The 16,811-nt window shown below is 39.4% G+C and overlaps 1 protein-coding gene across 5 annotated transcripts in view; it reads left to right on the forward strand.

Moving 5' to 3' along the window:
- KCNK10 (potassium two pore domain channel subfamily K member 10) overlaps positions 1–16,811 on the forward strand; it is a 70,639-nt gene that overhangs the window by 30,107 nt on the left and 23,721 nt on the right. For all 5 annotated transcript variants that reach the window (XM_027738831.2, XM_027738853.2, XM_027738837.2 and 2 more), the window contains 3 exons: positions 103–431; positions 7,555–7,672; positions 10,276–10,436. In XM_027738831.2, coding sequence (XP_027594632.1) covers positions 103–431; positions 7,555–7,672; positions 10,276–10,436 — 608 coding nt within the window. The remainder of the gene's footprint in view (positions 1–102; positions 432–7,554; positions 7,673–10,275; positions 10,437–16,811) is intronic.

Below are 16,811 nucleotides of genomic sequence, written 5' to 3' on the forward strand. Positions count from 1 at the left end.
GTGAGAGTCTTGAAAATGGTGTTGAGGAAAATTGTGTGTGAAGATCAAGGTCATACCCTAAGGAATTTGATTTTGAATAAGATTTTTTGCTTTGTGTTTCAGTGACTGTTCCCTCAGCGGTACCAGCTTGTGAACCCGAACCTAAAACTAACGGGCATCATCCATCTTCACAATTCACTGTTTCCTCACGAGCCACTATTTTTGCTGCCATGGAAGCCCCTACTCAAGGTCTGCAGACAGTCATGAGTTGGAAAACAGTGATGGTCGTCTTTGTCGTGGTGTTAGTTTACCTGGTGACGGGAGGACTCGTCTTCCATTCCCTGGAGCAGCCCTTCGAAAGTATGCAGAAGAACACAATCGCGCTAGAGAAGGCTGACTTTCTTCGGGAGCACACGTGTGTAAATGAGATAGAGTTGGAGACACTGATTCAGGTAGGTCATGTGAAGAAGACAGTATATCTTGGAAGTTAGGATAAACAGCTTGGTGGTTCACTGGTCAACTGAGTTGGTAGGCAACAAAATTGTTCACAGAGCCCTTAGAATGGGCAGACTCTTTCCCAGTCATTTTAAAGTCAAGAAACAGAAATTATGTCTCCAAAACATTGTAAATATAGAATCATAAAATGAACTGAATTGGAAGGGAGCCATCAGGATCATGGAGTCCAACTCCTGGCCCTATGCAGAACATCCCGAGAATAAGACCATGTACTTGAAAACCTTGTCCAAACACTTCTCAAACTTTGTCAGGCTTGATGCTGTGATTGCTTCCCTGGGGAGCCTGTTCCAGTGCTCAGCCACCCTCTGGGTGAAAAACATTTTCCTGATATCCAACCTCAACCTCTCCCAACTCAGCTTTATGCCATTTGCTTGAGTCCTGTCACTGTTCATATAAGGGGAGAGACCGGTGCTTGTATTCACTAGAATAAAGAAAGATGTGTGCAAAGAAAAGCAGAACTTAGTATCTGGAAGAAATTTTTGTGAGAGGTGACAAATTTGCAAGACATTTGCCTATTATCTCTGTAAATTTTCAAAAAGCGTTAAGTTATTAATTCTTCCTCCAAATTAAACATGGCAACTGGAAGAGCAAACAGAAAATGATAGGTGGGATTTTTGAAATAAATATTCAGCTAAGAATTCTGAACATACTGGTATACGAACTTACAAGTTTACTATTGTAACCTTTAAATAAATGAAGGATGATGAAGTATACCATTAAAAAGAGAAAATACTTGTAATTTAAAAGCTATGAAATCTTTAAGGAAATATTAAGTATGCAAGGATAAGCAGAAAATCTAGTAACATACACAAAAAGTCTTTCAAAGATAGATTTATCTTTCATTGATTAAAACCTTAGACAAGGAAAATATTAGGGATCTTACGAGACTTCTGAAGAGTATCTTCCGTGTAGAAACCTATCAGTTAGCCTGGAATAAATGAAAATGCGAGATACCTAAGGAATATATTCCAAAGTTGAACTTCAGACTCTTGTTTCAGATCTGAATTTGTGTCTGAGCCTTCCAAGAGCACAGCGTGTTTCCCTCTGGGGCGTTGCACCAGAGCTCTGTTGTGATTTCAGGCTGTTTGAAAGAACACAGAGTTGTCTCCTGGATTATTGTGTCTATCTATCCACCTATGTGAATGAAATTTATAAGCACTTCTATGACTATATAGGTTTTGGATCAAGGCTGGCTTAGGTCACATCCTTCATGCGTCTGCAAAAGACAGGTGAACATGTTAGGCTGCCAAGGTTCAGGGATACTGGATATTGGATATTGTTCAGCGATACTGGATTATGTATGCTGACTAATTAAAGAATTTTTTGAAAACACTAAAAGCAAGAAATTTGCATTCCCTTAATGGGAATGTCACTAGTAAAAGATATGCAAAATGCTTCCTTTCCGAGCAGAAAGCAGAACTCATACAAGGTACAACAAACAAAGCACCTGAGCAAGTTGGTGGAGTTCTGCATATTGACTGCAGCAGTAAGATTTCTAAACAGTCCTTATTGTCTAGCCTAAGCTACGTAGCAAAACCGATTCTTTATTTTACACAATATTTTTCCTTCTTTCACCTCAAAAGTGGTGACACTAAAATAAAGAACAGGCATACTGTGTCATTAGAAGGCAGATATTCTGAACAAATTTTATAATCTCCTGAGACTCCAGTATGTCCTCAGGCATTACACTGGGTAACTGAAAGTCATTTTGCAAAGGTAAATTAAATGGGCTTAGCAGCTTAGCATGTGAATATCTTAAAGCCAAGTGATGTGAAATATTGAAACAGGTTTGTCAATAAAGAAGAAGTTTCTTTGGATTCTTCTATATGTCTAGGGGTGAAACTGGCTCCAGGAATGTAGTCGTGTATGCTGATGCAGAAAACTAGTCAGGCTTTATTGGCTAATTATATTAGTAAGAGTTTGTATTTTGGATAGGCACTTTTGATTGGTGTTCTGAGCAAGTTTTGCCCTGAAGGTAAGCAAGAAAGGGAACAACCTGTAAAGATGTTTCAGTTTGCAGCTGCTTGCTTGGTTTCTAGTGTCATAAGCCAACTTCTCTTTTAAGGGTGTTTCCATGTAAAATGAAAAGAACTTTCATGTGCTAGAAGAAAGCTCTAAATAGAGCAGGGAAAAAAAATACTTTGAATTAACTATGGGAAAGAGTTGCCTGTTGCTGAAGACAGGAAAAGACTATTTGCACCGTGAAAAAAAAAAAGTGGTAAATATCTGATTATTGAGTCTTTTGCTGTGCCTCTGAAGGTTGTCTTAGCTTCCCTTCTTCCCCTGTCTTTATTTTAGCTTATTCCACCTTAGAGGATGTGAAAAAAAAGTTCAAATCTCTTGGATCCTGTCCTAGTTGGTGCAGGCACCCTAGTTTTTAACTTCAGTCCAGAGCTACTCCAGTTGTAGAGGAGACAGACTGAACCTAGGATGCTGCACAAGTCTGCAGCTGTCCTGTATCTGTGCTGCTTCCAAAACTTAGCTGAGAAGTTTGTAGGAAGCTAAACCCTTTGGACTTAGATCTATGTGCATATTGCTTGTTGAATGCTGTAGGTCTGCCCTCAAACACAGTGCATGCATGACAATCAAATCACTGTAGGTGCAAGGAGGTCACTCTGGTTGATTGCCACTTAAAGACCTTTATGGATTAGGCAAAAGTATTTAAGGAATGGGCTTTCAAAGCTTATTACTTTTGATTATGCCTGAACAAAAATTACTGTCCTTGGTCCTTCAAAAATGCTGTTGGGGAAAAGTGAATAAATGGGAATTTATAATGAGAAGCCCTTAATCACTGTTTGAGGGATGATGAGAATAAATAGAGAGGTATGGCATATAAAGAAAAGTTATTAAGGAATTAGTTATTAAAAGCTTCTTGCTAATGAGAAGCATCCTAATAATCCTAATAGAGAAACATCTGAGCATGAAAGGCAATTGAAACAACTTTTTGTATGCCTGATAGGAATCTACTTGGAAAAGAATTGTAGAAGGAGATAATCATTATTAGATTAGCATGATCTGTAGAGAGGAATTAAGAGAAGTAGTAAAAAAATGGCAAGAATCTTCTTTTCTTATTAAATTCCTGTCCTTGATTACACATAGGGTAGGTACATCCTTTGAGTGGCTCAGCACTCAAGAAGGCTACTATACTTGTCCTTGGAAAAGATTTGTCTTCTTCGTGCTTGGGATCTTACTAGAGGAATTATGGAAACATGAACAAATGAACCAGGCCTTTCTTCCCAGAGAAGGTTTCTGTCTCCTCATCAGCTGCACTAGCTCGCATCTATCTTGTTGCCTATGGGCATAACTCTAGACTTTTTCTTGATACATCCATCTTATTTAGTGATCTAAATAAGTATGTAAGAATGTACCTAATATATTAGTGAAAGCTGGCATGTACTTACTCACACACCAAGGAGGATTCGGGTACAGTGAGGACAACCTACACTCCAGGTGACAGGGAGCTGGCAGTTGTGGACCCCACCCCAGCCTCCACCAGGGAGGATGGCTGGCTGTGAGCAGTCAGGGACATCCCTGAGTCCAGACCATGAGGTGCCTCCCCTGGGATGGGGACAAGCTGAGGCTGGGCCAGGACACCAGCCCACAGATCAGGCCCCAGCTCGACAGAGCCTGTGGTTGGGCAGGGCAGATCTGCAGCAAGCTGGAGTCCAACACTTGTATGGTGCTGTGGGGCAGGGACAGTGAAACCCCAGTAGCTTCTGTTTGGTATAAGGAGAATATCATTGTTCTAATATCCATTGAGAAGAGATACTATTGTGTCCTTATGTTGTGGGGGAGAACTCTTGACACCTGGTGATACAGATTAGTGTTCACTGTACTTTTCTCTGGGTTTTGAGTCCTATATATTCACAACTAAGCAGCCCAGTATGGAGCCATCCCTCGTTTAAAAGTATTTAAATATCGCTGAATATCAACAAGTGGAATTGATAAAGCCTATTCCACACTGATATGGAGTTGGATTGTACTCTCTTTGGGAATACAGGATTCAGTTGTCCTAGTATCACCATGAATGCTGGGCTTTTGCTGGCAGATTTACCTTCAGTCCCATGCAGACCATGCACCAGACCACGTCTTTTTGGTTACAGAGGGACTGTAGTATGCTGATACCAAAGGGGCCGAGCTTAAAATACACATCTGTACAATGACAGTGAACCAAACTGAAAATTGTGATCAGAAATACATGTTTTTAAAAACAAATAACATTGAGTGCTTGCGTTTACTTTGGTAGTTTTTAATTTCCTTCACTCCTACCTGCCTGTAGGTAGGTACATTCATTACTTGAACAGCAAGGAAGACAATTTCATCCCTTTGAGGTATTTCAGGTTATTGCCTTCCCTGAATTTCAAAAGAAGAATTACCCTAGGTTGGTAGTTATTCATTAAAGAAGATTGCTCTTTCAATTAATAAAGTATACTGAAAAAATATTGTGTACTTGTGTACTGTGCTTGTAGCTCCTTTTGAGAAGGAAGAAGGGATCAGGAGAGGAGTAAGTGTGAAACAGCTTTGGGTATCTTGATGACCTGTTACTTTCAATGATACTTCAGCTATAAAAATAGCTGAAACTACTAGTTTAAAATGCCTTAAATATGTAAGGTTTGTCAACAGAGTGGTTAGAACTCTGGAAAGCCTATCTGAAGTTTCACAGATTGGAAACTGTAGTAAAATTTCGTGGTCTGTGTGAACTGGGAGAGTCTTGCCAGTGACAGTGTTCTTGTTTGAGTTTTGTGTCAGTTTTCATCTAGTAGGATACTTCTGTGAAGGTGGACTTGTGGTGGTAGTAGTAAGGCATCCTTTACTTGTTGCATGACCTGAAACTAAGTGCTGTTAACTGTAGACTGATTTTGTTTTGCTGTTTGCTTTCTGTCCTGTCATCGCTGTATGCAAAATGCTATGTATTAAAATATAGCATTGGAATAGTTGGATATTTATAAATGAATGATGTCAGTCAAGCTTTAAAGAAAAAATGAATATATTCGAGATGAGAAGGAAGCCTGAGAATCTCAAAGCTATCTAAGGCAACGGGACACTCCTTCACTTCAGGGGTTAGTGTTTGGCCCTAATAGACTTGCTAAACTGCGTAAACTCAAATGCAATTTAAGTGTAATTAGCTTGCTGACATTCACTCACTGAAAGGGAAGGCAAGCAGCATTCCTTGGCAGAAGAAACATGCCAGGGTAGCTGACAGTGTGTCATGGCCTATTTAAACTGGCAACCTGTCTGTTATGCTGATTTATGCTCTTCTGCATAAACCAACAAATGACCTCTGCTTTAACACCACCTGCAATATGTCAGCAACTCGTACAGAAGCCCTTTCAAAGGGTTTGGTCCTAAACACTTCCTTTCTCTATATCCTTGTTTCTTGAGGTATGGACAGGTGCCTGAGGAACCCTGGCTTTCTGCCCATGTGAAATGCAACCAGTCCAGCCCGAAGCTTGCTTGTGCTGTAGTTTCACAATCAGGTTAGCCTGGCATGTAACCACTCTGCTTTTAAAAAAGGCTGTCCCGTACTGATCTCTTTAGATATAGCAGTCTCTGTTCTTGCCCATGTGCCTCTTCTCCCACTCCTTTCCCTTTTTGTGGGGCAATGTGATGAATAACTAAAAACTGGAAGTAGATTAGCTGAAACCAGCCCAAGCTAAAAAAGCAGTAGAGGAATATTTATGAGCATGAAGTCAGTTGGAAATATAGGCAAAAAATGAGTGAGAAAAAGTGCAAAATGGAAGAAGAAGAAAAGAAAAAAGTATGGTAAATAAGCCATTGGAGGGAAGAGATTAATGAAAAGTGAATCATGAAGGCTAGGGAGAGAAGTGGTGTTAGATCAATGTATTTAAAAGTCAGTGCTAAAACCACAAGCGAATGTGAGGTTATAGAGAAGATCAGGAGAGAAATCATAGACATGAACAGGTGAGAAGTGGGACAATGGTAAAATAAAATGGTTACCCTTGCTTTGCACATGGACTGTATAGGAAAAGGTGAAATATAAAATCACAGTGACAATTTATAGATCATAAGTCAGAGGGGAAAAAAGAAGTGATTAAAAAAATGGAAAAAGTGAAAACAAACCTGTATTGATGGGTGAGAATTGTGTGTGGACAAAGAAAGAGAGGATGTAAGAGGTAGCACTTTGCTTCTCCTGTTGAGTCCAGCAAGAAGTTCACCAAAACTACCAAGGCTAAAGACTAGTGGCAATATTTAGAAGGAGGAGCAAATACTAGAGTGAGAGAAGAGGAAAAGATCTGGCAGTAGTGTGAGTAGCGTGATAACAGCAACACGAAGTGCGGTTGCAGCAGAATGGGAGAAAGGCAAAGAGCTGGAAATGTTAAGAGGCAGAAAGAGAAAAGCTTAGTTCCTTTGCAGTGGTTTTGTGGAAATTAAACTTAGTTGGGAACATTTGTGAAGGATAAAGGCAGTAATTTCAGCTGTTGTTCCAAGGTAAGGTCTGAGTTTCTCTATGATGGACAGTAACTTGCATGAGATCTACAAGCAACTAGAGAATATGTGCCAAAGAGAATCTCAAAAGCGAACTTAGAGCAATTCAGATGAATATATATATATATATACACACACCATATTTTTTCTCTAGTTAGCATAAAATATAATTTAATCAATTATTAATTGTCTGGAAATTAAAATCCTTGGCTGGCTAGCTTCAGTTGACTTCACAAATGTTATTTGTATTTACCACCCTTCTAGCTGCTTCTAACATCAGCTGTTCCCCTTGGGGAATTTTTCCTTTGGCAGTACTTGCTTCAAGAATGGTATTTATGAATCAATTTGTGGTGTCAGTCCTCTACTTCTCAACTTCTTTGTATCTTTTGTCATTTTTTAATGCATTGTATCTTTCTTCCACTTTAATGGCTATTCAGTTCAGTCATATATTCAACTTTTGCGTACAGCAGATGCTACTATACTTTGAGCATATATTGAAAAGCTTAAACCTAAGCTGTTTCCATGGTCCTAGAAATTTCCCTTTGTAGCTTATACCAGCTTGCATAGGATACAGTGAGACATGCATAAGGCTGATTTGTTGTCTCTTTGCAGCGTGCTGTTGATGCTGATAATGCAGGAGTCAGTCCTGTAGGACCTTCTTCTAACACCAGCAGTCATTGGGACCTTGGAGGTGCCTTTTTCTTTGCTGGAACAGTCATCACAACTATAGGTATGTTTATTTTTTAAAATACATAGTCACACTGAGACCTGAATAATTAAATAAATTTGAGGAAGGTAGACCACAAAGAAATAAAGTAGCTGAACCGTATTCCTCTCGGTTTGCAGAAGACATGCCTCTGGTATGTGCCAAGGGCATTGGGTCTCTAGGGAAGTGTCAGAAGCAGTTTACACAATTAGGATAGAACAGCAATGCTGAGCTGAAAACAGGTAATACTGATGCAGGCTTTATAACCCTGTTCTTGATGTAGATGCACACAGTCTCAATTTTCACTAAAAAGATGAAGAAGCAGTACCCAGTGAAATTCTATGGTTGTTGAGAATTTGGATTTTAATGTTATAGATGAATTTGCCCATAAGGGTAACTTTCTTCCTAAGTACATCAGCTAATTTTGGCTTATGCTCTGAAGTTTAATATCAGCAATTCTTCTCATATCCCCTGTAACTGGAAATATATTCCCATCAGTATTACATCCTTTCTAAAATCCTTACTCGCTTTCATGTTAATAATTGGAAGGAATTCCACAAATTATACATTGTGTAAAAAAATCCACCTTTTTTCATTTTAGAATTCATGGCCTTGAATTATTGATGCATTTTTCTGTATTAAATGAAGGGGTATATTGAACTGCTCTATTTTCTTGAACCACTAATTTTACTAAGATAATTCATGCCCTTATCATCTGTCTCTCCATGCATTGTGTCCCATGTAATAAGTCTCTTGATCTCTGAATGTTAGCCTTAGATATCCTAAGGTTTTTATTCTCTCCTCTGTAAGCCAGTTCATCTCTTGAAGAGCGTTCAGCCAGCTGGGATTTCAGAGGATAGTCTGAAGGAAGAAGCAAATAAACCAATAACACTGATGATAAAGTTAATCCCCTAATAATTATAGAGTAGTTTTACAATTTTAAGCTTGATCTCAGTGCTGTCATAGTTAGAGAGCAAGAGATCTGATTATTTGGAAACAACTGGCAAATTGTTGCTCTTTGTTTGCATTGCCTTTGAGTATTATTCTGCTTTAAATAGTCGATAAAGTGATTCTCCACAGTGCTGTGATGCACGCACTGGTGACTGTACAGACAAATAACCTGACAAATCACATAACCCTTCACTGAAGTGTGAGAATCTGACAAAATTCTGCAGATTTTTTATGCAGGTAATATAACAAAAAAATCCTGTGGCAATGAGAATACTTGCTGCGGTGATCATCTCAAACTGGAGTCTGTGCCTTTGGCTCTGCCTTTTCTTTGTTGTCAGAGTGAGGAGGAAAGAGTGATTGTATAGAGCCTCTCTGTGTTCCTCTATATATTAAGCTACATTACCATGTATTTTTAATGGTAGCATAAAACCAGCGGGTGGCAAGAAAGGAAACATTTCTGATTCAAATGTAAGAAAACCCTTTGTTAATATTTGTTTACTCAATAGACCCAAGCGACAAGCTTTTAAAATACTCATTAAAATAAATGCCACTGTGTAGGCAGAGTTTATTTAGGTATATTCATTGACATTTGCTATTTAAATAACGTATTGAAAAGACCTTGGATTTTTGCCCATATTTGTTTTAAATTCTTCATGAATGAGACTTTTATAGGCTGCATAAAGTCTGTGTATTTTGTCAGGAAATAAAAATGACTTTAGTTTATCCACCAGAGAGGCCTGTTAGGGCTCCTCTTAGGCAGAAAATCAGCAGACTAGCTGGTCAACTGCAGTCCAGTGACCTGTGGAGCCTGGATTTTTTTTGACTATTAGGAGAAATCTGGGATCATGAAAAGGACAGTAGGTTATAGGACACACAGTGTTGTATGTCAGCATAGTTCTTTCACCATCCCATGACAGAGATATATCCAGTGCCAGTGTCACCAACCTAACAGGATGAGGACCAGACACTCCCTTAGATCTCCACTTCTCTGGATGCTTTGTTTTATCAGTGATTTGTGACTGTGTGATAATCTTTAATATTCTAGTACTTATGTGTAGTTAGAATTCAAATATCTATAACATTTCAATAAAGATACTTGATCTTAAATAAAAAGTTGCAAATATTACTGTCACAATTCTTGTTTTTTTTCTCTGTAACATTTTAACAGAAATACTATGGCTACTGGAGTCACAATGCTCTACTGAATAAAGAGTTCAAGGGCAGATTTGCATAGTGTGGGTACAGTTTGGAGGCTGCAGTGTAACTGGTCAGTATGATGAAGGGCTTAGGAAATTATGAGCTAACTACAGAAAATAATTCTTTCCAGGTGAATCACACTCCCATCAGGAAACCGTTGGCACAGGCCAAGAGGAGCAGCAGCGTGCAGGCACTAGGCCAGCATGGAGGGATTTTTGTGCCATGATGTCAAGCTAGGCTAATTAATTAAACAACAGTTTTAGATAGGCTGAATCTATAGAAAATCTGGGTAACTGAGGCTAAAAGAAGAATGGAATAGCAGTGAATAGCTTGCCTGGGAAATGACATCATGCCATGGAAAGTCTGTAAATAGGAATTACAGATATGCCTGCAGGAAGAGCAGTGTTTTAAATCCTATTAGTTTTTTCTAAAAAGCTGTGTATAAGTTATGAGAGTCTGACAATTGTTTTTCTCCTCAGGGTATGGGAAGATGGCCCCAAGCACTGTTGGAGGCAAGGTTTTCTGCATCCTGTATGCCATTTTTGGGATTCCACTGTTTGGCTTCTTGCTGGCTGGGATTGGAGACCAACTTGGAACCATCTTTGGGAAGGGTATTGCAAGGGTGGAAAAAGTTTTCAGAGTAAGTTCACTGTCAGTTTTTTGCTGGTGTTGTATAGCTCTTAATTCTGTTGCTATTAGCCCTGCAACCCTTTTTGCATGTTGGGCACCATGAAATATTTACATGTCTAGTTGAGATTATGGTTAATGTCCTTAAGGGCCTCCGTAGCCAGTGGAGAAAAACAGACTTCTCTAGATGGTGATGCAGGGGTTATAGGTCTTGCTCTGAATTTCCTTAATGAGGGTATCTCTGGGGAATGTATCTCCTAAGCTATGTTCTTTACAAGGAATGGTTGTAAAACAGCCTTCAAAACACCACAGGTTGCTTTGGACATATATGTCTGTTCGCTGAAAACAGAGAGAAGGTAGTGGTAGTGTAACTTCTGGAGGAATAGGAATGCGGAGTAGGTCCTGACTGTATTACTAATAAAGCCTAAAAGACTTGGAAAGTAAGGTTGCTGCTGTGAATGTGAACTTGGGAAGAGAGATGGCTGAGCGATGTGTCTTCACTGCAAGCAGACAGATGTGCTGGAGTACATCTGCAACTCTATGACAAAAAACTGCTGTAATGCCAATAACTGAAATCATCTTTACGGTATTTACCTCTGTGTCTTCCCTAAATTTTTGTATAGACTTTCTCATACGTAATTTCCCTTTTTCGTTGCCAGTTTCGTTGCCTCTGTTTTTGAGTCTGTATCATTGTAAGCAGTTTATTCACAAGCAGTGCCAATGGTTCACTTCAAGGATTCTCTGTTTGAGGCAGAAGATATAGAAGTGACCTGCATGATGCTTCCCTTGGAGGTGACATAACAGAAGATAAGAATTTCCAGGGACTGAGTGGATGAGAAGCTGTCCAAGCTGGTTAGTTTAATAGGCATCTATTTCTAAAACATTCCCACAGATGAGAGCAAATTAGTTGTAACTATCTTTGAAAGGAAGTAATTAAGTATTAGACTGGAGTATGAGCAATTTCCTTTTTGATTAAATGACAGTGGAGTGTCCCAGACCAGCCATAAGTAGTATCTCTCAGACTAAATGTGGAAAAAGGTGACTAGTGATTATGGGTGAGTAAGCATCTACATGCCTGTCTGGGGAGCACTTGAAAAGGGCCTGTATTTTCATTAAATGAAAATAAGGTTATTCAAAAGTGTCTCAGGTTAGTTCTGCAAAAACAGGAGTAGCAAGATCCCTAGTTTCTGTTTTGCCTACCATTTTATTATACTTGCTTCTCTTCAATGGAGTCTCTGAACCTTCCAGCCTGCTTCTGCCCAAAAAAACCAACAATCTTGAAGTGATGATATGAGTGGAGAGTCAGATAACTTTGATTAATTGTCTGCTGAGTGACTTTCCTAGTGACATGGAAAGACCAGTAAAGTGTCAGCATGATAGTTAATGATTAATCAGAGAATCACAGCATGGTTGGGGTTGGAAGGGACCTCCCTGCTAAAGCATAATACATACTCAAAGCATTTTGAGATTCACAGATGAACGTTGATATTAATATTTCATACAGAATATAGCTCTTTGGCAAATAATGTGAGTTCTCTTGGTATTCCAAGTATTCCTTCCTTTTCTTGAGTCAATGCAGTTGCTTGCTGTTTATAGCCATCTAAACTGTTTGTTTTTCTCCTTGGTACTTTGTCAGCTTCCAGAGGAATTTAGAGATCTGTGGTCTTCTTTTTTAGCAAAGATGTATGTTTATTCCTTTGATTTTGATTCTCATAAATCCATTTCATCTATTCTTTTGTGATTTGGTGGACTGGGTTATACATAATTTCCGTCATTATTCTTAGTAATGGGTTTCAGCTCTTTGAAATATTCCTGATAGAGTTTACAATTTACATGCATCTTAATAACTAAATACCAATAGCTTCATTTTAAATTATTATTTACATAACATTTTACATATGCAGGATATAATAATCATTATAATGTTAGTAATTATATAATTTATTATCACATTGTGTTTACATGTTTCGGCTTCATAAATATTTGGGTCTGATCGGGTGAACCCACAAGTGGAGTAACAGTTCTTGATTTAATTCTGAGCACTAACAAAATTTAATTCAATATGTAACTCCTGTATCTTACTTCATAATTGTCTCCTTAATGCATTCAAATTCAGCATGTTTGTGGGCATAAAACAACCTGCTACAACCTTTAAAGAAGGAACATAAAAATTAGGAGAATAGTTAGCAATAAACTAAAAGGAACAGACATAGGCTAAAAAGATACTAAAAAGCATAATATAATGTCGTGTGGTGTGCCTGGTAAATCTTCTGGAGCTAGCTCAGTGGTCATTGAGTGTGTATCGATGATCTGGTGATATCGCAAACTGAATTTTCAAAAAGCTTGTGACAAGTTTCTCGTAAAAGGCATGCTGTTTTGAAAAGCAGTTAACAGAAATGGAAATCAGTGCTAGGTCTCCCCTACGGGCCTTTTAGTGGAGTCTCTAAGATGGAATTCACTAGCTACCTGTATTATTTGTCCTCAAGGTCAATTTGGGACAGTCCAGTTTCTTGTAGAAAGAATGAGAAGAAACTGCATGTGTATACTGCATCAAGTTTCCATGTTCATATGCCTCAGCACTTTGCTTCTGCCTGTATCCAGTTGACTCTGTTTATCCCATTCACTCCTAGTGCGTGGCTGGTGTCAGGGCAACCAAGAGTTCCTGAAATCCTTGCAACTTTGTCATTGTCTGTAGAGGTAGATGGGATTTGAAGGCAACTTGATCTTTCATTGAGGTTAGGATATTTTTGAAGGTAGGTAAGAGGCAGTGTGCATACACTGGCAGATGGGGAGCAGAGGAAGATTTCTCTGTTGGCACAGCAGTCTTTTCACCCAAAGCATTTCCTTAACAAGTCTCTTGCGCTATCCAACATGAGCATGGAGCCCATGCCACACAAGGGACAGCTTGCCTGTGGCATTCCCTGCCATAGCTGGAAAGATGAAAGGAGGATTCCTCCCAGAAGAGTTGTGCTAGTGCACTTCTGCTGCTTCTGAAATGACCTGTGCAGAGCCCCACCAAACCTACCTTAATTAGCAGCACAAATGAGGGCCTTAGAATCCACATTTAGCTGTTGCAGTGATCAGCCCACGCATTCTGTGAGAATTTTAAGAACAATTTGAACTCCATGAAGTTAGAAAGAGACCTGTTCTTATCAAATACACAGTACCCTCACAGTATTGACAGAATATTTCATCAGAGGAGCTGGACACATGCCACCACTCATCTTGAAATCCAAAATGTTGCCACTAATTTCAGTGTGTAACTAACCAGGGAAACAACTATTCATTTGTGACTAGGTAGGGCTGGAAGTATTTAATTGCAAAGTAATGCTTTGTGAAAACTGGAACTTTTCATGTACCATTTAGGAAAGGGAAGTCCTGGCAGAGTGATGCTGTGTGGGATATGTGGAGGTATCCTGAACACCATGTATTGATTAGTCTATGCCATCTGTCCTACTGGAGTAATTATGTTTGGTACAAGTAAATAAATATCAACCTGGTCAGAGATGTAAACCAAAGCTTCCCCCACACAAGCCCTATCTTCTCAGCTACTGATTATTCCTGTATGACCCATCTTCAGTAATCTGGGGGAGAACCTGGCTCCTAGTCTGGTCTTACATACATACAAGTCTGATTCTCCAGAAAATGGGTATGTACAGGGCCACGAGATTCACTATATACGCTGATCACAAGCATTCAATGTCTAGGTCCAGTGATGAATCAGTTCTCCCAGCACATCTGGGAAAAGCAAGTACACACTTAAAATCTAATTAAAAAAGTGGCAATTCCTATTAATAGTTTTTCACCTGATGAAGCTTTCCAGACACAACAGAAATGAAATATGCATTTCAAGGTGACATAAAACCATAAAAGTAGTATTTTTGTCTTACATATATGAGGGATCTTATGGACAACCTGTGAATGTGTCTATAATAAACAGTACAACAAGCTCCATTCTTTAGCCTTGCTCTGTACACACAGGGACTGCAACCATCTAAAGATAGAAAGGAAAGCACTCCATAGGCAGAGCACACTGTTACAGAACACGGCAGCTGTCATTATCGTGTGTTAAATATAGGCTAAATTCAGATAGTCTTTATTCAAACTTTGAATGAGTATTTAGATTCTCACAAGTAGATGAGATTAGCATAACCTGAAGATCTTCCCTCATCTTGCAGTTCAGTACAGATGCAGGCACTCAGCTTGGGTACTGTGTGCTTCTGAGAGCCACTTCAGGATTTTATGGCTTCTGAGGTAAAGCCATTGTGAACACAGTTCCTGGATTTGGTTACTGCTTTCACTCCTGGTTTACAGCAGGATGCTGGGGATGGGTCTGGCAGCACAGCTGGTAGAGGGTGAATTGCAATACAGGGATGTGAAAGAGCAGCCAGAGACATGGGTGGTAGCAAGGCTGCACCACTGAAAATACTTTGTGCTGAAAGGCAATGCTTCTGTAAGCAACTCAGGCTTCACTGAAGCAGGGACTTGTCAGAACAGACACATCTGCTAACCTGTCTTTCAGGGTTCAGCTTAGGAACATGTTTTGCTCCAGTTTTAAGACACGTGGTGTGAAAGCGATCTACACTTTTAAAAATTTTTTTTCTGAAAGACAGCAGTACACATCACCTAACCTTAGAACAGTCCTAGGAAAAGTAGTTCTCAGTTATCAGATGAGGCTGGGGGAGAGGAGTGAGAGTAGTCCAACTGAGCTGGTGAAAAGCTTCCTTTTAGCAGCTGCCAAAGCTTTACCTTTCCTAAACTTTGTTGTTTGTCTTTCTGAATACATGCGATTTACCCTAGCTACCCTTTCTCTTAGAGATTCAACTCCCTTTTAGAGATTTTTGGCTTCTTTGGTCTCTTTTCTTGCTGTATAAGTGACAGGAATTGTTTTTACTAATACCCTCCCTAAAAATGAATGGAAAACAGAACCAGAGAAAGAAACTTTGTATGAGAGAGTAACTGGGCAGAGGAGGAACGCTTAAAAATACAGTCTTTTTAACTAGTCTCCCCTCCAGCAAATGTCCATCCATTTGCTCTATTATCTCTCCTCTTTCTCTTTCCTCCTCTTCTTTCCCTTGGTTCACATCAAAACTGTCAGCATTATATCTGACACCAGTGCAGGACTGATGAGATGTCAGCAGTTTGCTACTCAAAGAAGTTATTTGAGGTTTCCTTGAAGTACCACATTTACCTCTTCTTCCCTAGGGCTTCCCATAGCCCAGGGTCCTCCCAGAGAGATCCCATCCTGCACTTTCCCTTCCAGCCCCATATCAGCATAATCAGTCAGTCTTGTGAGAAGTGGCTGAGGGAGGTGGAGTTGTTACCCTGGAGGAAAGGAGGCTTGTGGATGACCTTATCGCTATCTACAACTGCTAAGTGGGGATCAGTCTCTTCACCCAGGTAACAAGTAATAGGACAAGAGAAAATGGCCTCAAGGGGAGGTTTAGATTGGATATTAGGAAAAATTTATTCACTGGAAGGGTTGTCAAGCAATAGAATGAGCTGCTCAGGGAAGTGGTGGAATCACCATCCCTAGAAGTATTTAAAAGACATACAGATATGCTATTCAGGGACATGGTTTAGTGGTGGAATTGGCAGTGTCTGGTTAATGGTTGGACTTGATGATCTGATAGATCTTTTCCAACCTAAATGATTCTGTGATTATATGGCAGATGGAATTTTCCCTCCTAATTCCTAGAATTCTCTGTCACCAGCAGAAGTAATGTTTCTCATGAACTTAGTTAGATATCTGCAGGAAAACTTAAAGGAAGAAATTATGCAAAGGCTTTCCTCGCACACAAGATGACCTTGTTACAGAAAGACCAAAGGTGATGTAGCCTTGGAGAGAATGATTATGCAGAGCATGGAGTATGCTGACTAAAAATATTTTGCATTTGATTCCTGTGATTCTGTGCCTCTCTCACAAGTTGGGAATTTGGTCTTTGAAGCTACTTCTGTTTTGCTCAGGGAAAAAAGTTATCTGCCTGGTGAGAGCTTGTACATATAGAAAGAAGTGGTTTACAGCACTGATTTACAAACCCAGAACAAATGCATGTAAACAGTCTCAGCTCACAATCTGTTCTTTTGCCTGTAACACCTTGAAGGTCCATCTGAGAGTCACACTTCTCTGAGCAAGGTTAAAAAGGGGTGCTTGTGGGTCAACAAGGGATTAGTTTATGTGTGTAGATACTTATGTGGTGTTTGTTTCAAGTAGGCATGCATCTGAATGTGCATTTCAAATCTTAGCATCCTGAAATTTAGGAGTGATTTAAAATAAAATCTGCTCCCAGATCTGAATTTTGCAGTTAGTTAACACTAGGTTTATGGGTACACACATAGCCAAACACTAACAGAAGAGATTTGCAGCCAATGTGTTTTTCTTCATAAT

This window comes from Pipra filicauda, unplaced genomic scaffold (assembly GCF_003945595.2).
Source record: "Pipra filicauda isolate LSUMZ 115617 unplaced genomic scaffold, ASM394559v2 scaffold283_size971201_pilon, whole genome shotgun sequence".
Classification (NCBI taxonomy): Eukaryota; Metazoa; Chordata; class Aves; order Passeriformes; family Pipridae; genus Pipra; species Pipra filicauda.